The sequence below is a fragment of the Poecilia reticulata genome, chromosome 7, assembly GCF_904066995.2.
Source record: "Poecilia reticulata chromosome 7, P_reticulata-male-v2, whole genome shotgun sequence".
NCBI lineage: Eukaryota > Metazoa > Chordata > Actinopteri > Cyprinodontiformes > Poeciliidae > Poecilia > Poecilia reticulata.
In genome coordinates, this window is record NC_088836.1 from 13,500,229 (window position 1) to 13,526,208 (window position 25,980).

Below are 25,980 nucleotides of genomic sequence, written 5' to 3' on the forward strand. Positions count from 1 at the left end.
GGGACCTAAAGGGCACGATTAGGATTATAAATCTATGACTAATGCGTTATGACCACTGCTCTCAATTGGCACAATCTACAAGCCATATGCTGCACATTAGGAAATCCACAGTTATGGTCACATAAGATTCTGCAGCAGTAGCTGTCCATGCATCATGTTAGAGCTATCCTATCTACATTTAGCCTTCAGTTTTCTTTTGTGGTGTTGTTGTCATGTGTGGGGATTGCTGTTTCAATGAAATATGGGACGCTATATCCGAAGCGCTCCATAGAGCAAAACCCCTGATTCTCAAGGGCGCTCAGTGGTTGCAACACCTTCAGAGTCTAGGTTTTATTGAACTTCCTAATTAGCTTGGCCTTTTCCAGGTGTGGGGAGAGTGTTTATGTCACTTACTCTTTTTTCTTCTGGCCGACAATGGCATGTATGCTCAGATGTTTTTCATGTTTGAAAATATGTCATTTAAGGGCCTACGTAGCTCGCATATGATGGCTCCTTTTCCAGACGTTTTTCTTTTACTGCAGAGGGAGATGGACACGGCACACGTAAACCACAAAGTGTTCGTGTGATGCACTTAAGAGCATCCAAGTTTTGCCTTTTGTGTTCCTCAAAGTTAAGTCATAAGTTAACAATAGAAACATTGATGATTTTGACCGTTCATTTGATCTCTAAGCCTTCAGTTCCTTTTAAAGTGAGTGAATACTTTTGAGATTCTAAGAAACTGCAGCATTTTCAAATCAAGCAGTCTTGTGACAGACTGTATAAGACTCCTCAAAACCAGGTCTCACCTTTCTTATCCTGTATCTGCCATAATTATCAATCAGTAATCTGGCATGTTTTAGAGCTGCTCATAGTAAATTTGTTTTTAAAAAAAATCACTTTTCTCCTCAGGCTTTTGTAAAAACTTTCATTTTGTTTGCTTCTTTTTGTAATTAAGGTACAAGTCTTTCCTTCACCAAAAAAAAAAAAAAAAAACGAAAATTCAGCATCTGATTTTCAACAGTAATTTGCCATTCAAATACCTTTCCATAATACCCTGTAGCATTTCAAGCTACACCAATGTATTTGTCTGTGCGTGACAACTCAACCCTTTGATAAAAGAAAAAAAGAACAAAACACACTGTTGTGCTTTGACCTGTCTTCATGAATGTGCCCATTGTTCCCCGATTGTCATTATCCAAAACACTGCACACTGACCTAATCTTTTCTGTGCAATATGGAAAATTATGTAAAAACAGGCGATTTGCTCTCACAGGACTTCCTGACTTCAGTAAGGTGGGTGAAGTGGATATGTTTGCCCTCCTGCCTGTCACCCCCACCAGCAGGCTGTTGCTAAGTTGTTATGGTGACTCATGTCTTGACTACAGGAAAACGTGTGGCTTTTAGCATTTGCATTTGCCATATTTGTTTACTTACCCCGTCCTTTCACTAAATAAGGTTTAAATATTTCATGTGGTTGAACTGTTAAAGGGGCCTGCAGTGTAGGGACTTTGTGCCGTGACCGTACATGTGACCTGACCAGTACGTGTGTGTGTTTCTGTGTCACTGACGGTTGTGTGTGTCTCTCTGTGGCTTCTCCTACAGACATCATCCTCAACCAACCGCATCCTGGACAACCAAACAGTTGGAGAGCTAAAGGCTGAGATTGCCTCTTTGAAGGGCTTACTGCTCAGCAGGTAACAAAGTTATCCAGACCGCTGTCACATGAAACACCCTTCAGGTGTGTGTGTGTGTTTTTGTGTTGGAAGGCTAAGGACACATTGCTTGTGGCCTTTTTGATTTCTGTAATGCAGTCCATTTGAACTGTGTGCCAATGACCATGCGCTTGATGAAGTGTAACACTGCAGTTTGTGATTTCTATATAAAAACATCACTGCATTTTTCTAAAACTTTAAAACATAAAGGAGAACTATAAATTGTGGCTCTGTATTTTTAACAAGTAATTGGCAAAACTCTGAGCATCAGCTTCAATCTTCTGCTGACATGGTGACTTCATTTCAACAGTTGAAATCAGGAGTGTCCCGATACATTTTTACTACAGATACAATACCGATAATCCAGTTATAAGTATCGGCCGATGCCGATATTGACCCGATAGGAGATCGACACGAATCAGACGTACTTTTTTTTTTAACTTATTTTGCAATGTGGAATGTTATCAAAGGCTTGATCAAGTGATATTACTCAAATAGAAAACTATGGTCAACAATAATAGTTATGAGAACAACTGACATGTTTATTATAAACCAGTGGGTCTGTGTGTGGGATACCAGTGGGCTTCTGGATAGAAATGCTGGTGTGAAATTCGTGAGTGGAGTGAGTCTATCACTGTGCTTATTGTAGATTTTATTGCAGGTTGATATAATCCAATACTAATTTTTTGGCTGATACCACTAGTTGGTATGTTTTTATTTATCAGCATGGGTAAGGCTGGTAAGATGGTGAGGCTCATACGTTGGTGATAACAAATATTTGAGCTACTGATGTCTTCTGTTATCTCCAAACAGTCTGCCATTTCTCCTCTGCTCTCACTGGATATTTTCTTTTTTTTCACCTTTCTCTGTGCATATAAATTCCTTTTCTTAACTTCTCACATTTCTATTAGCTACTCCTCAAAATAGATAATACAAGGGAGCTCACCATAAATTCATTCTAGTAAGGCAGATATGTGTTGATTTTCAAAAAAAGGCCTGCAAGATAGCATCTAGAACAACAAAGATAGAAGCAAAAGACATATTTAAAAATAAATAAATCCTCGAGAAATGTATTTCACTGAGAGATCAGGAGACTGAATAAAAAAATAAACATAAGTGATCGAATTCGGACCTACCTTGGCATTCACTGTACATACTTAACGCCAAGTTGCCTCCAAATCAGCAAGAAGCGGTGCGAGTCTGGAACAGGTTTTAAAGTCAACATGTGTGTGTTTTCGCTGCAGGGCTGAGTTTAAATTTCAGAAAGAAATTCCAAGAACAGAAGCTCCATCAGGCAAATGCCACTTTGCGGTGATGGATTTCTGATAACGCTCTGAACGTTTTCCACAAATACATACACCTTAGGAACGCAACGTCCCTCAGTTGATTACATTGTTTTGTTTTTTTTTACTTTACTTCACGCATACTGCAGCATTCAGTTGACTGATCTCAGTGTTTAAGTGTCTAATGCAGGAGAGAAAATTACCAACATCAACTTAGAACAACTAACAGTTAAGTTTTGCTTCTTTTAGTAAAAAACACACACTAATAATTGACTTTATTGTGATCTTAGTATTGTGATGTAAAAAAAAGTTCTGTATTCTGTTTAACCTTCCTACGTTTTTACTCTTAATCAGACATAGTCCAGCTCAGTTGGGTCGATTAGCATGCATGGTTATGTATCCCCGTCTGTAATGAGGCCTTGAAGTTAGAGTGTACATCAGAAAAACCAGCAAGGACATAAATTGCTTCAGAACTGTCTGGTTGAGCATGTTTTGTTCCCCTCCTCTGCTAAATTTTAATCAGTAATAATCCTTTTGTCATTTGCTTTCCTGACTTCGTCCCAACTCTTGCCGTAATTTTCTTTGCAAAGACTTGAATCATGAAATAAAGACTCGCCATCTGTCTCTAAAACTTGTTACCTTTCTGTTCTGCCGATCCAAATAGTCTCCGAACTGCAGCGTCTTTTTGATCTTAAAAACCGCATTCTGTGTAATTAGAGACAAATAAACTTTACCAGGTGCTGCGAACATCTGGCTATTACAGCGGGAAAATACTCCGTCGTAATTATGAAAAGTACTTAAGAATTCCGTGTTAAAATGTACAGTTCCTTGCAAAAGTATTCATCCCCTTGAACTAATCCATATTCTGCAAACTTCAATCTGTTGTGGGACGTTTATATAGATTTGCACGACAATACACAGAAAAACTGCTAAAATGAACCTTTCTATCACTCTTATATTTTAAAAGCACTTGATGATTTTTGTCTTGCCACTCTTGCCAGAATTGTAGAATGCATGGCTAACGCCTCTCCTGTCAGCAGATTTTCCCACCTTCCATGGACCCTTTCTCTGCTTCTTCAGTGACTGCTCTAAGTGGTGCTATAAGTTTTTATTTTGAGACATCAGAGTAAAGGAGAGTGAAGAATACAAATGCATGCCTCTCTTTGAATATTTTTGAAACCCATGTGTTGTTTTACATCCACTTAAGAGAGTTGTTCTGTCCCAATCCCAATAAGACTCATTGAAATTTGTGGTTGCAGCCTGGGAAAATGTGGCAAAATTGAAGTGGTAGTAATTGTGTTTAGAAGCTGTAAGGGTTTTGTGGTTGCCGTTGCCCACCTTTGGTTGATAATCTAATATAAAAACTGAGGTTTTTTTTGACTAAGGTGTCTTTAAGGCTAACTCCTGTTTTTAACCCCCCACAGGAGACAGTTTCCTTCCACTCCTGCCATTCCAAAGATCCCGTCGTGGCAGATTCCCCTGAAGTCACCGTCAGGAGTCGGCTCGCCGTCCGTTAACCACACCAACAGCAGCAGCGACATCTCCCCCGTCAGCAACGAGTCCGCCAACTCCTCCCCAGTCAAAGACGGACACCAGAGCCCCGAGGAAGCGCTGGGGGGCCCAGATGGAGCCCACGTTATGAACGGCGACGCCCACACGACTCCGCCACTAGACCAGGTGCGCATGGAGGTACAGGGTGAGGAGGAGAAGAAGGAGGAAGACAAAGAGGATGATGTCAGCCACGTAGAAGAGGGGGAGGAGGAGGAAGCTCTGAGCATGCAGACGGAGGATCGAAGAGGCGGAGACGGACAGATTAATGAACAGGTGGACAAACTGAGGCGGCCCGAGGGGGCCAGCAACGAGAGCGAGGTTGATTAGCCGAAGAGCAGAAAGCACAAAAAACAAAAAATCGCTCACTTGTCATTTCGACTTGTTTCTCTACGAACCTCCCTGCCGACACCATGTGATTTCTATTCGCCTTCCCCTTCCGTTTCCACTTCCCCTTTGTTACATTTTAATGTTGATCAGAATAGGGAGTAGGCGAGGGTGTTGAGAGAATCCACAGCTGACAGATATCAGTGTGGCTGGTGACTGAAAGGCTTCCCACAGTTTACTTTTGATCACGCCGAGCCTCGCGTAGTGACGTCTCTCCGAGAGGGGAAATAATAGAAGTGATAGTAAAATCACAACAACTCTTAAAGCACCTGTTTAATACTAAGCTTATGTGACTTCTTACTTTTAATTTAAATGATCTGATCAACCAATTAGCAGCTCTGCCGCAGCGTCACCGTAACCGTACGGATTCAGACCAAAGCTGCACGTCCGCTAGTCAGAAAGCAGATGTTGCATCGGTCTCAAAGTTACGGTGAGTTTCCTGCGAAGCATTTTTTCGAGTCGCTCTCCTTGCTGATGGCAATAGGAGAGGACAAGCTCTTCCAGGGCCGATGCTTTTAGCCTCTTTTATGTGTCCTTTTGCATTGGTGTCAGTCTGTCAATAATTCACAAGGCCGGCAGGGTGGCATTTGGGTGAAATAAAAGCCCTGAAATTTGAGATTAGAATGTGATGACGGGCTTTGTTCCATGCCGGTGTTGGAGTGCTCATATGCTCAGAGAAGGAGGGGAGGGGAGAGAGAAGATGAATGTTTTTCTCCTCTCTTTCTCTCTCTCTCTTTCCTTCTCTTGCTTTCCTTTTTCACCGAGGGCAGAATCCTGCATCTTTGCGCGAGAGCGTTTGTTTGTGCGCGAGGGAAAAAAACCCCCAGACAGTCTGCAGAGCTATATCTGCGTCTCCAGCAGGGCAGCTGATTTGGTTTGTGAAGTATGTTAATAATCAAATGATCAACAAATAACAGATGTATTAGTTCATGCAGCTTGAAATGTCAAGGAGGCTAAAAGCGGAAATCTAATACTGGAAGCCCAGTTGCATCGTATCATTTTCTGTGACAAACCCTCCGGTCCAAATTAGGTAGGGCCTCCCACAGTGAGTAATCTTTACAGAAAACGGCAACAATATTTTGTAATTAAGCTGCAGTAAGACAAAAGCGCTGCCACAGATGGAAGTTGCAGAACTGGTATTACTTTCTTTTTCTTTCTTTCTCTCTCTCTCTCTTTTCTCTCTCTCTCTCTCGGTGTGGAGGTGGATGGGGAAGTTAAAAAAAAATGCCCCGTGATTGAAAAGGAAAGTAATAAATGAATACTTGACTTATTGAATTACTCACTGTGTCTCAAGCTAACAAGAAGAGTCCATGACTGAGAAGAAGGGATGCCAGCCTTTTTGTCTCCATCACACGGCTTTCCTACATGTAACGAAAATGGCCCAGATTACACTCTGTTGGGTTAGTTAAGCATCAAATAGGTTTACTGTGTTTTGTTTATGCTTTTCATTTTTTGATGGGGAAGTCCTGAAAGTTGTATAAAAGTCGTTGACAACTGTAATAAATCTGGTTCACCACAAGAAGAGTGACTTAGTTATTTTAATACTGAAACAACGTACAGTGAACGTTATTCCTTTTACTAGAGCAGGCTTAGAAATTGTGCGACTAGTTTTAAACTGAAAATGCTAAATATTTTTAAATGAATTGACTTTTTTTCCAAATCTGTAATATAGTTTTGATAATGTCATAGTTTTTATTCTTATATATATATATATATATATATATATATATATATACACACACACAAAGCTTTTAATACGTATTCACACCCTGAAACTGTTTTTGACACATTACAACCACAAACGTTATTGAAATTTTAGGATGTAGGTGATAGAGCCACAGTCATTTTCTTCCTTCACCGACTAGTTATTTATCTTCAGCTCTGATGAGCCTGCTGCAGAAAAACATCCCCCCAGTATGATCCTGCCACCACCATGTTTTACTGTGAGGAGGGATTTTTTTTCAAGGTGATTTCCGACAATGGTTTTCCTTCACACATTGTTCTGCATGTAGGCTAAAAAGTTCTATTATGGTTCCATCTGCGTCAAAAAAAATTGGCCCTTTTTGACAGACTCCACCCACTTTTGCAAGGTGGACTGAATTTTTATTTGGATTATTAGTAAGAATGACTAATTATATAACGTGTGTCATGCCTTTCAGCTTTTGATTTGGAAAAACACTGACAAATGTTGCACTACTTTGTGCAACATTGAAGTGTGGAAGAGTTCTAGGGCTGTTTATTCAATTTGCAGGGTGCTGTATTGCATGTCTTTCACAAAAAAATGCAACTTCAGCTACAGATGAGAACACCAGCCTGAGATACTGTATGTGTGTGTTGACTGTAAAACCTTGAATCATCCTCTAATGAGTGGTCTGAAACCATGACAAGCAGGGACTTCCACCATTTTTTCAGCTTTCTTGGCAGAAGTGACTAAGTGAAGCGCTGTGAGATCAAATGTTTGAACCTTTGTTTATTCCTGTAGGTTGATCAACAGTACATGCCTCCTGCTTCCTGTCATGCAAATGCCACGTTCAAAAATGTTTAATTTTCTATTTTTTTGTTATTATTATTATTGTTATTTTGCTGTTGGGAGGTTATTTTTTCCATTTATGGTTCAGCATTTAAATTGAATTTGAAGTTTTGATTGCCAAACTTTTAAATAAAGTTTGGTATAACTTTATTTAAAGTTACACCAAATCATATTTGGTCCAAATCAGTCAAATTTGATTAACAAAACTACTTTAGATTTCGGGTGAAACAAAAAGATGTCAAACGCCCTCAGAGATGATTGTATAAATAAGCTCCATAAAATGAAAATCAGAGTGTTGTCAGTAAGATGCTTCCTTACACCGCTGTAACACAGGGCACTTAAGGAGATCCTTCCTGGCCACAGACATCAGTGTATATAGTGACTCTTTGAAGAAACTTTGGATAATGAGCGCTGCACCATCATCAATTTTTTTCTTTATAATTAGGCGGTGGAAACGCAGCACGCACATGAACCATTTTTTGTGGATCAAGACCAGCATCGTGTATGGGAGAAAATGTATCTATTTGGACTCGTGACTTTAACTTTTACTCTAAACTAGTTTTCTGTGGCCAGGTCAAAACGAAACTTTCCTTTTTTCTCATGAAAAGTATTGCCATGCATTGTCAAGTGTATGAATTTAATTTATCAAAGTCTGGATGATCAATAAGATTTCACATATTGATGAGGTGTATAAACTTCTCTAAGGTTCGATACCACATCCCTTTGTAATCCATTAACCTCTCCCTGGAGTTCAGGCCAACCTTAGATTTATAGGGACCTACTGTAATAAATCCACTTGTACATCATTTAGTGTCTTGGGGGATTTGCAGTGCATTCCTGTCTGCAAAGCAACATCTATCCCAGCCTCATATTCTCATCTGCATTTTGAAGAGTCCAAACAACACCCACCACAGTGTGCATACCTTGTCGTGAACCCAGTGTGCATTTAAATTTGATTCCTCGTGCCAGCGGCTCTTGGCGTGGTGGTGGTAGAGAGAGGGGCTGTTTGTCCAAAGCAACACCTTGGTTTTGACACCACTTGACTCCCCAGCTGGGAGCCTTAACCTCATCAATCTTGCTGCTAAACGGAGAGCACTCAATAGGATGGTGTATTGACACGCTCTGAACTCCATTGTTCACTGGAACTGAGCACTCAGCAGGTTAGAGGCCCGAGTGTCTCCTTGGATCAATGCAGGAGTTGTTAGCCCTTAGCAGCAGCAGCAGGAGCAGTTAGAGGACAACGGTGGCTCCCTGTGCACCTTAGACACCTTCTCTGCTCCAGTCAGAACAAGTCTTGGAGCTCAATTGGTAATCCTGTCCCAGTTTTTATGGTTTCATATCACCCTAAATGAGGAAGTGGATTCTAAACTTGCAGATAGCTCGAGGAGGTTGTTCACTATTAGTCCAATCATTGTACAAGGAGTGAAATCATCAGTCGAAAATGCTGAAGTTTTCATCAGTAGCTATTCTTAGCTTTCTGAGACTGAAGCTAGAACATGAATGGGTTCAGGAAGGTGCATTTTAACAAATTAAATAAAACTGTAATGGTAGGTAAATTGATTAATTTAAATCTGAAAGTGAAGTATATATTTGCTCAGAGTGATACTTCTAGGAAATTTTTTAACCTTGATGGCTTACAGCGAATAAAACCCAAAATCTAGTTCTCTGAAAGCCAGAATTTCACAGAGGATCAATGAAATGTGTTTTAAAACTGAGCTCTGTGATGGACAGGTGACCTGTCCAGTGTGTACCCCGCCTCTCGCCCGTTAACCGCTGGAGACGGGCACCAGAAATAAGCGTGTTAGATAATGGACGGACGGACGGATGGATATTAATATTGAATTTTCATGTTATGACTATTTAATGGCTTAGACAATCATGGAAAAGACAGACTGATTTACCAGTGGCTCCCTCCAGCAGGGTAAGCCACAAAAAGTGATTGGTAAAGAAACTGTTTTTCCAGACTGCTATGTCCAATCATGTCAACGAGAAACTAACAAACTGTAGTGGAAAAAAGAATAAAGCCATCAGAGAGAACCACCACTTTGGAGGATTGTGAAGAAAATTAAAATTCAATGTTCATTTGGGGCACTCAACCTGAATTGACATTGTTTTTGATGACAAGCTGAAGGCAGAGTGTCGGAAAAAACAGGAGCTTCTTAAAAAAAGACAGACCAATTTCATGGCATTAAAGGGGCATTATGTGATTTCCAAGCACATAGTGCCATTTTTTTCAAGTAACTATGTTAACTTCAGTTGTTGAAAATATGCTACATTAAATATGACTTAAAGAAATTGTACTTTATAAATCAAACCCTTGAAAAGGGGCCTCTGTCACTTTAAAAACTCCTGCTCTTTCTGAAACTCCCTCCTTCAGGAAGTCATCACCACATCTCTCTTCTATGAACTCTTTAGCAACGTTTTTGCTAGAGGAGGAGCTGAGTTTCCAAGGCGGTGCTACATCCTCCCAGATGGTTTTGCACAGCCAGATTAAAGGATTTCTCAAACATGCATAAAAGAATCAAGGCAAAATTCCAGGTACGTTTTGTTACTTGCAATTTTATAGCAGCATGTGCTTGGAAAATGCATATTACCGCACTTTTAAGACCAGAAGCATCTTACCTGTGTTAAGCAACAGTGTGGCATTTCATTTTTTGTGAATGGAGGTACAAAGGTCTGCAGAAAAAAATAAAGAGGATCAATGGATTAAACTTGCTTGAGATCAAGTGTGAACTTTCCACAGTCTATGTTAATCTGGGGAGCCATGTTATTTACTGGTGTCGGTTTACTGTGTTTTTATCAAGACCAAACTCAAGGCAGGAATCTACCAGGAAAATTTAGAGCTCCTCGGATTCCCCGCCGCTGTCAAGACTTGCACTTTCCAGCACCTACCCGCACCACCTAATCTATCCATATCTGCTTAAATGACAGAGGCATCACTGTGCTGGAGTGGGCAACAAACTCACCTTAACCTCACAGAGAATCTATGGTTAGGAAACTGCAACACACCAGACCCAACAATGCAGATGAACTGAAGGACAAAGCAATCTGACAGAACCACTCAACTCAACAGAACCAAAGGCCAATCACCCCCAGTGCCATGCTGCTCCGATGCACCAATTCATGCAAAAAGGAACATCGACTAAGTATTAAGTGCATATGCTCATATCATGTAAGTGCATATAATCACATACGTTTCACTGACAAATAGTGAAACGTATTAAAAAATACTTTTTTATTATTCTGATACTGTATTCAAAATTTCCAAGACATTTGAGAATATGAACCACCAAATAAAACACAAGTTGAAAAAAAAAATAAAACTAAGTGCAATCAAATAAATTAGTACACAGATGAGTAGACCAAAACAATTTTGGAAAATTTGTGATCAGATTAGAATACATGTAAAATTAGATTAACAAATATCTCAAAACGTTTTAACTGGCTGAAACCTCATGAAGTTGGCTTCAAGAGAGTTGGCTCTCTTGAAGCCAACTTTAAGAACGAAGAGACTCAAGACTTTTGCGCTGTTGATTTGCTAGATTAGTTTTCTGTTAAGTGTTTAGGTTTAAAAAAGGTGCATCATTTAGAATGATCGAGGCTCTTTTTTTTAAACTGAATAGGGAATAACTAAAAGCTGTTAGTCAACTGCTTAGTCATCGTGCTCCACTGAACTTCATTTACCGTAGTAAGTTTGTATTTGTCTCGTCTCTGCTGTTTAAAAGTCTTCTTTAGTAGTATTTGACTAATTTGCTTCATGTAATTTGCGAGGGTAAACCAGTCGTAGACTAGCGGTGGATGCTAACTTGCTAATGTCAATGAAATCTGTTGGACCGCTGAAGAAATGTCTACCAGAGACTGGAGCAGGAGGTGCATTCGGAGTTGTTTTAACACAAGGAATGCGTTGACATTTGTGACTCTATCGGCTGTTGTTGTGGGTAAGTATGTGTTTATGCTATGCAACATGAAAAAGGCAACACATATCTTGAACCTAGTGTTGACAACAGTGTTCTGCTATGACAACATGTTTAACTTTTTAAAAAAATTATATATTTTTTATTTTTGTGTTCGCTGCGTACTACACGTCATAAGTAAAATCTTTATTTTACTTTAAAGTCTATAAATACTTTTATTTATAGACTTTTGCTTAGCTGAAGAGTACAAGCTAGACAATACTAGCGTACCCGCTTCAACAGAAACTAACGTTGGGAGAACCGTTTGTTGGCTGAAGCTAAACTCCATATTTTGTTGTCAAGGCAACCCAGTGATGTTTATTTACTTATTTTAAATCTAGCAGCCGTGTGTGTACCTGGCTGTTTTTGTCCTTCGAAGAATATCGTTCCATCCGAGTAAATTATAGTTTCAGAAAGGTAATTTAAATCACAAATTCAGTTCAAAAAGTAAGACTTATGTACTTGACAGACTATGATCACATTACGATAAATTTCATGTCTTCATTTAAGTCAATTTCTGTCATTTTGAGCCCAAGCTGATGAAAAAAAAAAAAAGGACACGCACATTTAGAATCAGTTATTTGTGTCATTCATAAAGAGGGAAAGTCAAATGTTGGCTAAATACTTATACAAAATGCACATAAAGCAGCCGTACACAAATCCTACCAGGCTCCTTAAATATTTTATTATCTCTGTTTATTCAGACTCAACTGAATAATATTTTACCTTCTTTATGAAGAGTAAATTCACTCTTTTAAGGTGCACAAATTCCATGACAGGAATATATTATGAAAAAAATATATATAATCACACTTCAGCTGATATTTGACGGTAATCATTGAATGAAATATTTAGTGAAATGCATAGATAACTTAAATGTAGCATAAATCAAACATCTACAAAGTAAAGTAAATGGGAAATAATCCATGTAGCTGCCATTGCTTTGACATTTTCCAATGTATTTTACTATCTAGCATTTCTGGTGAAAACCAAGTTGAATATTATTTACAGGCCTGTACAAAGCTCAGACTTGAATTCCATTGAAAGTCTTTAGGGCACACTGGAGACCAGGGTCTTTGTGAGAAAATCATCAAATCTCAAGTAGCATGAAATATTTGCCAAAGACTTATTACAAACTACAATAAACAACTGCATGTTGTTATCCAGCAAAGAAGATACATCATTGACCACTGCCATCAGAGGAGCTAATAGCTTTGCTAGATTTTGGTTTTGTGAAAGAATTTGGTGAAAATAAATTCTAGCATCCAAAAGAAAGAGTAGGATGTTTGGAACTGCTGTGTTGAAAAATCATTGATCTGTTTAACAGCACTTGAGAAATTTAAAAGAAAAATAATAAAAATTTCATCAGGGGGGCTAATCATTTTGACCTCAACTGTGTATGTATATATACCAAAACGTCTTTTACTCTTTTGAAGGTGTTGCTATTGGCTTGGTTTTGAAGACCTTTACAACTCTTACATTGTACGAGAGAGCGTGGCTTCGCATTCCCGGAGAATTTCTTTTCCGGCTGATGCAGTTTGTTACTGTCCCTCTGCTGATGACAAATGTGATACTCGGTAAGTTACAAGAGAGATCTCTAATGCTGTCAGCTGTCACACAAGTTTTGAAGGCCAAGTTTCCAAACATAGAATGTAATAACCGACTAAGTTGACTGCAAAATACAGCAAAGGCTTCTGAATTATTCTTGCAGCATTTATTTTTTCTTATCATTTTGTGTGCACCTTGCTGTCATTAAACAGAATTTACTGTATTTTTCTGTAAAGAAGTAGCTGAGATTTTATTAAAATGGAAAAATGCAACAAAATACAAAAATATTTCAATTGAAAACTGCAGACATTTAAAATAAACTATTGTCATAATTACTGACAACAGTCTGCTGAGATAACAAATATGCATTCACAAATATACTTTTTTGAGCTCAAAGATAAAACTCAGCATCAGATTGTAGCTATGGTAACCAAGAGCTATGAAGATTGTTTTTACACTTTGACAATGTAAACTTGCCAGCTCCTTAAAATCTTAACTTTAAATGTTACACAATGTTTTATTTATTTTAATTCGTCTATGCTGAAATCATTAAATCAAATTTACCAACGTTGACATTCTCGATAGATCAGTCTGTGTTAAAATTATGGGGGCCCTGAAGATCTGGGGGCCCTAAGCAGCTGCTTTGTTCATTTTTACATGAGGTGCCAAATGTGACCAGTGTTTGAAGCTGTTTTAAGATCCAGTGGCTGATGACTTAATTGGGACTTAAAAGATGTGCAAAAAAATGTATATTTATTTTTAATTGTATTTTTTTGGCTCATTGATTTTAAGACTATAGTTATGTGTTTAAGCATCATCAGCAATGGCTTCCAATAACGTAATTGCACAGTAATATTTTTACATCTCCTGTAAACATAACACTTTTTAATACAAAAAAACACAGTGACCCACTGGTGAACCTCTTTGGTGCCCCAACCACCAGGCTTGGCAAGTTTTTTGGGGGAATATATATGCACATATATACATAAAAACACATTTTAAATCTGCTGTACATCCATTTTGATCTCTCCTGTTAGCTTTATCTCTATCTGTCAATATTATCTCCAATTCATGAAGGCTGAATTGCCTCATTCACATATTTTACTGCTTTCAGCATGAGAAAGCAGAATACGTTTAATCTGTGTTTGTAATTGTGTTTATTTTGAGTCATTTAGCCTTCTCTAAGGCAGGTTTTTGTTATGGACTTTAAAACTAGGGTTGTAAGGACCGAAGGATTAACTTAAATGTCCTTGAAGGATTAACATCAATAATTTTCTCCTTAGCTACTCATGTTACAACAGTATGTTTACCTAATGTGAATTATTTTATTGTTAATCTTTCTCAACCCATGTTTTTGCTGTTTCCACAGGAATTGCTGGTGCCACTCTCAGTCCCTCCAAAAAGATCACTAGATGTGCATTAACATACTTTATCTTTACAACAATAATGTCTTTGGTGATAGGTAAGAGGAATGTTGCTTACCAACATGAATTCTTTCATTTCTTAAAGGAGCATTTGTTTTCTCACTGCATATGCAGTATTGTCTGGATTTCAATTCCAACTTGCTATCTGGGCGACCGGGCTCTGTTGATCAAGGACCTTTGGGTGCATTGAGAGTACATTACAAACAGCCAGCCATTAGCTTTCTCCATTATTTCCTATACCTAAACTACCCTGCTCTTCCCCACCAAGTTCCCCTATAAATAGATTTTATTTTATCGATTTTATTTGACTGATTTATGCAGTCTGAAAAAGTATGGCACTGATTATAACATTTTCCAGGTCTGAATAACTAGGAAAACAAGAACATGGGGAATAGAAAAAGGCTGAGATAAGACATTAATAAAATTATATTAATAAAAAAGTGCTCTTTCAGTGGTTCACCAGACCTCTTAACATCTTTTTTTTAATCCAGAAAACATTAATCCAACAACGTACAAGCAATTGCAACGGTAGGAAGCTGAGTGAGATAAGATGGAAACCCTCATGCTGAGGGTCTGTTACAAAAACCCTCAGTATGAACTTTGTTCATGTTCAAAGAGCTTTACTACTACTGCCACTTTCTGCGTAGGTGATTTTAGCAGTTAGTTCACACTGTAGTGGTCAAAATTAGCGACTGTTGGAAGCGATAAGAGACAACAGAATGACACTTGTAGCCACATGTTTACTGATTAATCTGTTTCTTTGTTTTTTTAAAATCTATCTACGCAAGTTTATTTTATATGATAAGCTTACATTAAAAGAAGCAAGCAAAACAAATAATTCAATAACCAGTTTAAATAGGAAACCAAACATTTTATTGCCTAAAATGATGGAACATAGCTTTTTTGTACTGAAAGTATGAAAATTTGTAGCAAAGTATGCTTCTGTAGCAAAAAAAAATTCAAATTTTTTTTAGAAACGTGTCAACGTGAAAAGCTCAGCCCTTTCTGCTTGAGTTTATCAAAATACTTGATCTGTTTAGCTTTTTTTTTTTTTTTTTTTGATTAACCGATTAATAAATAAATAGCAAAAGGTGCTTAGCCTAAGAGGTTTTTTACACAATTTGAACCAGAACAAGCTAAAACCTTTCCACTTGAGGAATTCTGGCTAGAACATATTTACAGACTAAGTTTTTATATACAGTATATATGTAAATGTATGTTAAATGCAAAATGTGTACAATTTTTGTATGGCTTAATAACTTCTCTGAATATGTTGTTCTTTCAGCAAATGAATTTGAGCCCGTTTACTCTAGTTAGCAATTAATTGTTTACTAAATTAGTGATTACGATTATTTCAATTCTTGTGATAAATCGATTATTGAAATTGTCCTTGATAGACAGACAGACAGACAGACAGACAGACAGACAGACAGATAGATAGACTTTGGCTTCTATTGCTCCAGTAATAAATTAATACAGTTATACTGCTGCCTGGTAGAAGTTGTAAATTGTTGAAACAGTAATTCTCAAGTGGCCATTCTCTGTTATGAAACCCTTAGGAATTCTGTTACGTAAAGATGGTCACTGTAGCTCGATAAAAATAGGCTTTATTAAGCCTTCAAGTGTCCGTTTACTCTTACTGAACATCTTTAACTCTTGTTCTGGATCATGTCTCATAGGAATCACCCTGACAATGCTGATCAAACCAGGGATCAGTGCAGATGCAGATCTAGCAGATGACGGTACTGAAAATGAGGATGCCTACAGCACCATTGATGCCCTGTCTGATCTAATAAGGTGAAAGCAAATTCTAAGTGTGTAGCCTGATTCTTTCTAACAAAAAAAATGTCATTTTTATTTTTGTGTGATATTTTTTTATATCAGCCTCTTTTACATCAATAATTTAGAACATACTGAGACTGTGTCTCTTGCCGTTTGCATAAAAACATGTTTAAAGTGGACCGAAAGTTATGTTCCTCCCTCTCATGATGTTTTTGTCGCTCTGCTGTGTAGAAACCTCATTCCACACAATCTGATTCTGCTGAGCTACAAACAGGTGTGTCTCAATCACTTATGAAATTAGAAGGCTCCATTAAGCAGACCATCAAATATTCATGACTTAACTCTATTTGGTTTTAGTACAAGACTAGGAAGGTGTTCAAGGAGCCACAAGAGGTCAACGGTACCCTTACGGTGAAAAAAATTTTTTTCTGCAATATTGAGGCACTAAGCTGGCATCTAGCTGTATGTTTTTACTGAGTTTCTTCTCTTATAGGAAAATCTAGACTTGCAATTAGTAGGCGAAAACATGCGAGGAGTTAACATGCTCGGATTGATAGTGGTGTCAGTTTTCATTGGGAAGAGCATTAGGAAGATTGGAGCTGTGGGTGGAACCTTCCTGGAGGTCATCAACACCGTCAACATTGTCTCCAAAAGTTTGGTGAAAATAATAATGATGTAAGTGAATACAGCATCTTTTGTTGTTCATGACTGGTTTTGGACAGAAGAAATTTACCAAAGGATTTGAGGTTGAAGGAAAATTGTGATCGGTCCGAATTAGGATTTTCTCTTCTTGTTTTGTGACCTTCTAGCTATTTTCCCATTGCAGTGATGTTCATGATGGCAAGCTATGTTCATACCATTGCAGACGACTGGCAGACTGTTGTTAGCCTTGGAAAGTTCATCACCGTAATTGTTACTGGGTAGGTTCTCTTCCATCAGCTGGTTTCTCACTCGTTTCGTCAAGTATAACTAAAACTGACATACTGTCTAATAGACTTCTCATCCATGGTTTTTTGGTGTTGCCACTCATCTGCTTCGTGTGTATGAGAAGGAACCCATACCCAATCTTTCCAGGGATTGCACCTGCATTGCTAAGGGGGATGCTCGTTTCACGCTCGTAGGAAAATTCCAGTGTTTTTTTCTTTTTATTTAAAATTCACATTTTGTGTGTGTGTATGTGTGTGTGTCAAATGACGACGTTGCAGCAACGTTGGAAGAATTTCTAAATGTCCAACGCAGAGGGCTTGTGCCTGTGTCTCTTTAAGTTTTGCGGCATCAGAGACATTCAGCTGTTGCGAAGATAGACTGAGGATCAACAAAAGAATAACTCGCTTCATGCTGCTCATTGGGATCCACGCCAATATGGATGGAACGGTCCTTTATGAGATGTCCGCTGCCCTGTTCATTGCTCAACTCTCAGGCTCCAGGTTGCACTGGACCAACATCATCAGCATTGCGTAAGTTACTATTCCGACCTCCACATATTCAATCATGTGTCCGACACCTTCCTCTGAAATTTTGGTCCATTTGGCTTTTTCAAGGCTTCATGTGTTCAACACTAGAGGTGTCATTTCAGGGACTATCATCTCAACTCTATCCATTATCTTACACGCTTATCCCCAAGTGGGGTCACCAGGTGTGGTAGTGCTTATGTTTAGCTGTCCATGGGCGAGAGGTGGGGTGCCCCATGAACAGGTTGCCAATCCCATCGCAGGGCAACACACAGAGACAAACAATCATGAACACACACACTTTGGGAGAATTTAGAGAGATGAATCAATGTTTTCAAACTGAAGGAGGAAGCCAGAGTAACTGGAGAGAACCCACACATGCACAGGGAGAAGATGCAAACTCCATGCAGAAAAGAACCTGGGGATTCAAACTCACAACCTTCTTGCTGCACGGCAACAGTGCTGCTAACTACGCCACTGTGCAGCCCTCATGTTTGAGATGCTAACTATCATTGGATGTGGGCTTGGTTTTAACCCTGTCGGTGCTTGAAAACAGTATTGTGTCATCTGCAAAGAACACGTTGTCGAGGGTACATTTCAGTTGTGACACATTCATTCACATCGGTTTTACAGGTTTCACAGGTTTTCCCCCCAGCACCCTCGTAAGAACACTGGATTTATACAATTTCAGAGTGGTTTGTCTTTATGATCTCCTCCACTTTTTCTCTTTAGTGTGACAGTGGCAGTGGCCACTCTTGGAGAGGCAGGAATCCCTGCTACAGGAATGATGACCACCCTCTTCATTTTGACCATCACTGGGATTCCAGTGAGACCTGCCTCCCTTTTGCTCTCCATTGAATGGCTGCTGTAAGTTTTTAGCTAAATTTTTTTTTTTTTACCTGATGTCAGACATATAAAATGTTTTAAAAACTCTTTCTTTTTCATGTCTTGTCAGAGATCGCCTCAATGCCGCTGTCAATATCATGAGCGACTGTTTTGGTGTCTTTCTTGTTGCTAATGTGTCAGAAGGAGAACTGAAAAAAATGGAGGAGGAGATGCCTTATGAGCATCTACCAGGTAAGACTGCAGGGTTTTTTTGCACATATGACTGTGTACTTACACTGTGTACTGGTTACACTTACAAGTTACTCTGTTAAAGTAGTGGAAATATCTACAGCAGTGTTAGATTTTAACCGAAGTATCATCCATCCATTTTTTTCCACTTATCTCTGAGTCGGGTCATGGAGGCAGCAACCTAAGCAGGGAGACCCAGACTTCCCTCTCACCAGCTACTTGGGCCAGCTCCTCCGGGAGAATCCCAGGATATTCCCAAGCCAGTTCCTCGAGTGTGTCTTTCTCTGGGTTTCCCCCTGGAACACCTCACCAGGGAGGCGTCCAGGAGCGATCCCAACCAGATGCCACCCCAACTGGCTTGTTTCGATGTGTGAGAAGCATCGATTCCCACACATTGACTCGGAGTGAGTCCGCTCCGAGTCCCTGACGGATGACCGAGCTTCTCACCCTATTTCTAAGGGAGAGCCCAGACACCCTGTGGTGAAACTCATTTCAGTTTCTTGTGTTCTTTCGGTCACTTCCCAGAGCTTCTGCCTCCATAGATGAGGGTTGGAACTAAGATCAACTGCCAAATCACCACAACAGATCGATGCAGCGCCCACATCACTGTGTGATTGTGATATGCTTGTTGATCTCCCACTCCATTGTTCCCTATTTTGTGAACAAGACTTCAAGATACTTAAAGTCATCCCTTTGAAGGGATGTCAGCTGAAGGGAGTCAGCTCTTCTGGATCTGTTCCTTTAAAGAGCTTTACAGAGAACTCACTTATATTTAATTCTTTATATTTCTTTTTAAGAAGCCAAGCTGGGGGTCACTTGTTTTATTTTGAAAATTTTCACTGGTAGGATACAAATGATTTTATGAGCCGGAAAAAAATTCAATATTTTTTCTGGGATATATTACACTTTGCTTTGTTGTGCTGCTGTCATAGGAAAAGTGCATATAGATTCTGCTGTGTTTTTTGTATACACACACACACACACACACACACACACACACACACATATATATATATATATATATATATATATATATATATATATATATATATAAAGCCTCTGGAAAGAATTGGGAGACCACTTCAAATGATAGGTACATGTTTGAGGAAAATAAACATTGTCATTTTATTCTATGAACTACTGACAACATGTCTCGGAAATTCCAAGCAAAAATTTTGTATTTATTTGCAGAAAATGAAAAAATTACAAAAAAGATGCAGTGCTTTCAGACCGCAAATAATGCAAAGAAAACAAGTTCATATACATTTAGAAACAACAAGACTAATGTTTTAACTCAGGAAGAGTTCAGAAATCAACACTTGGTGGAATAACTATGAGGTTTTCAATGGGGTTCAATGCAGTGGTCTCTTATTTTTTATATTTTTTCCAGAGACGTATATATGTGTATGTATGTATAAATAATATTTTATATATTCTATAAGCATCTTTGTTTAAGTTTCCAGCATAGAAATGCACCATGGGTTATTATTGACACAGCTTCATCGATGTCTTGTGTTTTTGTCTGTGTTCAGAAGCGTGGAAGCCACCAGAAGACGTTACTTAAACAGCAGCCCTTAGCAGTCCTTAACAACGACACGATTGTTGACAGTTGTAAAGATGAAGAGATGGACTTCAGCATTTCTATTTTTTTGCAATTAGCATATTTATCACCTTTGTAAGTTTTTGCCTTGTAATGGTATTGCTGTTATTTTAAATGAGCATGCTGACAGTTATTTCAATATTGGGTTTGTTTGGGGGGGAAAATATATATATTTAAGTTTGTTTTTTTTGGTTTTTTTGTTTTATTGTTTTTGTCATTTGCACTTATAGCATTTTACAGTACTACAGTACTTTTGGATAACTTCAGCATTCTGTCATTATATAAGATGTTGTTTGGTACTAAAGAAACAATAAACGTGCACTTGAGCAGAATTCTTTTAAGTTTATTTATTTTTGCAATCATTTTATATAATGTGTTGGGGTGTTTTTAGATTTGTTTTGGTTTTTTTGTTCTGGCACTAGTGCCTCTTATTTATCAGTAATCCGAAAGACGGGAGTTGAGAGAAGTGAGGAAAGACGTGCTGCAAAGGAACTGAGGAAAGGAGTTGAACTTGGGACTTCCACATATATGTAGCCTCTCCACATGAGGCGCCTGCTCTAACCGCTGCACCACACGATGCCCTGTGATATGTATGTTTGTCCATCTATGCTGTATAGCAATTTGTTCAGAAGCAAGGTGTCTATGTGGCTCTTGTAATTATAAATAAAGTGTAGAAACTTATTTCACAAGTATCCAGTTTGTAATAGAAATGTTAAATCTTGAACTTCCAAAGAAATTTTTTTAACTTTGTTCAGCTTTTCCTGATCGGTTTTAGAATCTGTTTCAAAGTTACTTTATTTATTCTTCATTTTTAAAAGTCTTGACCCAACATAAATCTCTGAGCTTTTGCACCTTTACACATATTTCTGATCTCTCAGATCTGCTAATTGTTAAATGTTAGACACAAAAAGGAAAGATTTTTCAAGATTCATTTATTCACTACTTTTGGTACCATTTAAGTGATGATTTCATGGTTGGTTGATTCCGTTTTTATCTTGAATTATTATTTTTTGGCTTTATTCTCTTTTTATTTTTTATTCACTATTGTTATATTGTGTAGCTCTTTTTTTAAGAGCTTTAAAAGCAAAATTTGATTGAATTTGACTGTAGAAAACTAAAGCCTTTTCTCCTACACCTTCTGGATCCCAGCTTGCAGACATCTTGGGGAGCCGCATCCTATTTCTCATTTTAATTGCTGTAATTGGTCACACTAGAGAATTTGTGGATTAAAGGTATTCATTACTCTGTTGCTGCTACAATGTAAATCCTCATGTTTTTACAAGAATTGCATTTTTTTATTCCAGTAAACCCCAGTGTTTGGAATATAAATTGAGACCGGACACTTCTGTATCAAGAGCACTTCCTGTTTTTGATGATATACAAACCTATACAAGTAGATTGAAGGCAAGAAGTGTTTTTTTTTTTTTGTGCCACATCCCAATTTCCTCAGCACTCTCTCGGTGGTGTTTGTGTGCGCAGATCACATCTAAATGCTCTTCTCTAAAAGCAGCGTTTCACCAACTGAGTGGCTGCTGAGCACCGGGGCTCCTTCTGGGTGAAAATGAGAACATTTGACAAGTCAAGGTCACTGGAGGAGGGGGTTTGCCTGTATAAGGCTTCAACTCCAGGGCCGAGTGAACAATGACAAGTCATAAAGCACTTTGTCATCACTGGCGATATAAACTCAACAATCAAGTGGGATCACACACACACACACACCCCTCCCAGCCCGCCCGGTGTGGCCCGTGTCTGGATCTTCACTGGCTTCGTTGCAGAGTCTCTTCTTGAACATGAACAAAATCTGGACTCGTCTTATTTGCAGGCAGAGGAAGGTGTAAGAGTGGAAGCTGACTGGTTAATATTTCTGAATGGTCGAACAATGAGCCACCGGGGGGATGGAGGGGGAGTGGACATGAGAACACGAGGAGATCCAGGTTGCAGAACTCCCTCGTTCTACGCTGGTGCTCAGATTGGATTATCTCGGCAAAGGCCTGTCAGCCTGCTGAGGGTTTGCTTCTGCAGGCGATGCAGGGGGCAACAGGTGTGCTGCCTGCTGACATTTGTTTAAATTACACTAATCACAGGCCCCGACTGTGGAAGCACCTAAAGCATCTTGGTAACAGGCAGGAAGGTGCTGGAAAGGTAGCGACAATTTCAAAAAGACTTTAATATAGAGGTAGTGCTGTGACGGTACGGCTGCTGGGCCACACTTACAGCAAGTTGTTCAATATCTGACCATCAGGCTGTAACCTTCAGCTCAAACTCACTTGCATTTGTAATCTTTAAAACATACATCAATGCTTTTGACCTTATACAGGTCAAAAAGCCTTAAATGTGGCTGAATTAGAACTTTTGTGTAAAAATTAATGAGACTTCACAAAGCAGAATTAGTTGTTATTTTTAGGTGGAAATAATTTTTTCTCGCAGCACCAGATCAATTTGGATAGGTACATTTTGCCTTAAAAAAATTATCACTTGAGAACTTCTTTTTGGTTATTTTGGAAGATCTGAAATATTTAATCACGACAAAACAAGAAAAACATAAGTGAACAACAGCCTTTTCCCTGCTCTGTGCGAAATTTAATTGCTTTGCTCAGTATGATCTCGTGTTTGGATCAGTGTTTTTTCCAAAAGTGTGAATGAATACTGTGTGTTTTTTATGGTATTGATTGTTTTATAAATCACCTGACAGGTCCTGTTGCTCTCTTCTTTTGTAGCCTCCAGCTGTCTAAACACACATTTCCAACCATCCGGCACTGATGTGCAGTGAAAGACGGCTTTTAAAAAAAACCCTGAAAGACTGCCCATTTGACCTTGTCCTTCCAAATTGGCACGGGATTGTCATGGCGAAATACAATCACTGTTTTCACGCTTGTGGAAAGAGGAGAGCAAGCGAAATAAAAAAAAAAAGTAATCCCTAAATTCCCCCCGATGGACGCCCTGATGTCTTGTTTCGGAGGGTCTGCGGTACTCTGAATTCTTCTGGTAACAGAAACCCAACGTGAATGATAGACTTTTACTATTATTAGCAGCAGCAGAATCTCCCCAACCTTTGCTTCTTCCATGCTACAAATATCACATTGCTGATGTATTCCATATTAAATTACTGAGTTTTAACTGAGCGCTGGTGTGCAGTGTCTGTTATCAACAACCATAATGTGGAAGATTAGCGCACACATGATGGCCACCTGTTGCCCCGCTCCGGTTTATGAAGGTCACAGCTGTGATACTGAAACGAGTCTTTTTAAAGGCTGTCGTCAAGTTGATCCGAGCCTCGCAATATCCAAAAGTCATCCAACAGAAATAAATCGGACTGCGGTGCATTTACATGCTATTTGCTTTGATTTGGTGACTGGACGGCCCTGTTTTTACATACTGCAGTGTTTGTGATTTATGTGCTGGAGGGGAATTTTTCAAAGTGGGGTTCTGTGGAGAGGATGTGAAGTCAGTATCTTGCCTAGTGGAGAACCATCTGAATAACTTCAGTATTGAGAAAATGAGGGTAGTTTTTCCACTGCTCGTCTTTGGTAGCTCTGTGCAAACGTTGTTTTATGAACCTTTAGTTTGTCATCAAGTTTCAGTCAGACCAAGCTTCTGCAACCTGAACCAAAAGTGGCTCTTTGGACTTTTAACAATGGCACTTATTAACTTTGAATATACATGATAAAAATAAAAAATAAAAAACTAATGCTTTTAGATGTAGATATACAGTAGGCCACTAGCCTGGCAAAAACCAGCCCCTTGTTCTCCATTTTTCTTCATACAGAGGGATTGAGGGAAAGACTGATGAAGTTTTACTTTTTTTTTTCTCTTGGAGACAAATGGATTGTGCCAAGTGCATGGTTGTGCATCGAAGAGCATCAAAGTCCCAAGTACAGTTTCTGAAATGATCAGACCAGCCTGGTTTACACCAACAAAAAGGACTCTGGAGGATAGATTTGGAGAACTTTTGCAAGTAGAGTGGAAAGACGTTATCAAATCAAGATGTAGGATTTGGAAAGACTTGCAGCAGGGAAGACTGCTCTTTAACAAACTAGATAGTTTAATAGAGTGCACACTAATGTACCTGAATTATTGCTGCTTTCTCCCCCAATTATTGTTAAACTTAGCACATTACTCATTAAATGTTTTAAAAAAAATTTTTTTTTTTACATTTTTTCATCTTAGTCTCATTTTTACTGGCTGTGCAGAACTTTAAAAGCTAAATGAAATGATGAAAGAGAGCAAAAAGTGCTGTAATACCTGGCAAAGTGCTGTTTACCTTACTTTAAAATAGATATTTTCACATAAAATGCACAAACTAACGATAATAATAACACAAACAAACCCTTTTATGTATGTAAACTTCTGAATTTAAAGAAATAAAGCTGTGAAATTATTTTTGACATTTAACACATACATGTAAATAACTGACGTTAGCTGGAGATGGGCACCAGCAACCCTCTCGACCCCACTGAGGGACAAGGGTGTTAGAAAATGGATGGATGGATGTAAATAATTGTAGTACTCATAATGGTCCAAACACTGGGAAAGTTTGGTCTGATTGAATGTCAGAAAGCAAGAAAACACAAGTCATGTTTCTATTTATACAGTGTGTGTGAATATCTGGTTACAACTGTAAGGAGTGACTTCCAGGTTATTTACTAAATCCACTACATTGTCCTTTCAAAGCAAACTATTTCCTTTTAAATGTTTCCTGCTTGAGATTCAAGTTTCTACCACAACTTATTTAATGACTCCCATGTACAGCAAATACTTTCTGTTTTGCTTCAACTTCCATGACCAAAACCTGCTGCTTTTCGATTCAACTTCATTTTTGACCGTTCACCTAAAACAAAAACAGAGAAACATTTGGAACTTTTATTGCAATGTCCAACCACAAAATTTGACACTATTTTGAGATACAGATGAGGCTTTTCACAAGAACCGGAGGAAGCTGCTGACGCAGTCTAACCCCGGTGCGTACACGCGCTCTCTAAATTCCTTATGTCCTCGTGTCTGCGAGCAGATGAACCACTCCGAGGCGCTTTGTCGTCAGTTTTTTTTTTTCTGTAGGAAATTACAGCTGAGAGGCTTTCTCGTCATTAACATAAAAATGAGTCACCCGGGCGCCGCTGCCAGATTCAAACGGTTTTACGGCTCTCTTGAACGCCGTCTTGTTCTGTGTTCGAGCCGTCGTCACGCGGCAGAAACACCATGTTGGACCATTTCAGCTTATTGTCAGCCAATATGCCAGGCTTTTTTCCCCCTGAAAGAAAATGATCCTGTTCCCCTCGGACTCATGTCAAATTAAGCAAATTTACAGCTTAGTGCTTAAGAAGTTCTCTGTTTGCCAAGAAGGCAGCAGAAGCAGAGGCGGCGGTGGCGGCAGGCCTCGGTTTCTGCGCTCAGCTGAAGCGCAATGAAGAAAAAAAATCATTCTGGCTACTGACACATACACACACAGAGAGAGAGAGAGAGAGAGAGAGAGAGAGAGAGAGAGAGAGAGATGGCCCATCTGACTTTTTGCCTTAAGCTCTCTCATTTTGGATCACACTTATGAAGTGATTAAATGGTCCCCCACTCAACTTTGAAGACCTCTGGTCCAATTCTGCAGCAAACTACTTGAAATGTAATGAGCCACGTGGCCACGGGCCAGCGCGGATCAACCGTTTCATACACGTCTTCCTGGTTGCAGCCTGCTGCTTGGTGTTTGTTCTCCCTGCAGGG

At 38.9% G+C, this 25,980-nt stretch overlaps 2 protein-coding genes across 7 annotated transcripts in view; both read left to right on the top strand.

The window, feature by feature from the left end:
* Positions 1-6,431, top strand: part of pex14 (peroxisomal biogenesis factor 14) — a 64,396-nt gene extending 57,965 nt beyond the window's left edge. For all 4 annotated transcript variants that reach the window (XM_008413422.3, XM_008413423.2, XM_081608907.1 and 1 more), the window contains 2 exons: positions 1,582-1,673; positions 4,399-6,431. In XM_008413422.3, coding sequence (XP_008411644.1) covers positions 1,582-1,673; positions 4,399-4,852 — 546 coding nt within the window. In that variant the 3' untranslated portion in view covers positions 4,853-6,431. The remainder of the gene's footprint in view (positions 1-1,581; positions 1,674-4,398) is intronic.
* Positions 6,432-10,968: 4,537 nt separating this feature from the next.
* On the top strand, positions 10,969-20,603 carry LOC103467226 (excitatory amino acid transporter 3-like). Of its 3 annotated transcripts, none has more exons than XM_008413421.2 (14): positions 10,969-11,127; positions 11,211-11,377; positions 12,829-12,969; positions 14,310-14,402; positions 16,044-16,161; positions 16,378-16,420; positions 16,504-16,557; positions 16,640-16,821; positions 16,956-17,066; positions 17,141-17,263; positions 17,412-17,603; positions 18,330-18,464; positions 18,553-18,674; positions 20,204-20,603. In XM_008413421.2, the coding sequence occupies exons 2-14, from the start codon at positions 11,284-11,286 to the stop codon at positions 20,233-20,235; spliced, it is 1,440 nt and encodes a 479-aa protein (XP_008411643.1). In that variant the 5' UTR covers positions 10,969-11,127; positions 11,211-11,283; the 3' UTR covers positions 20,236-20,603. The 3 variants fall into 3 exon arrangements, with proteins under 3 accessions (XP_008411643.1, XP_017161101.1, XP_081465031.1); XM_081608905.1 differs by having other exon boundaries at positions 11,024-11,127; positions 11,221-11,377; XM_017305612.2 differs by having other exon boundaries at positions 10,999-11,377.
* The last annotated feature ends 5,377 nt before the right edge of the window (positions 20,604-25,980 follow it).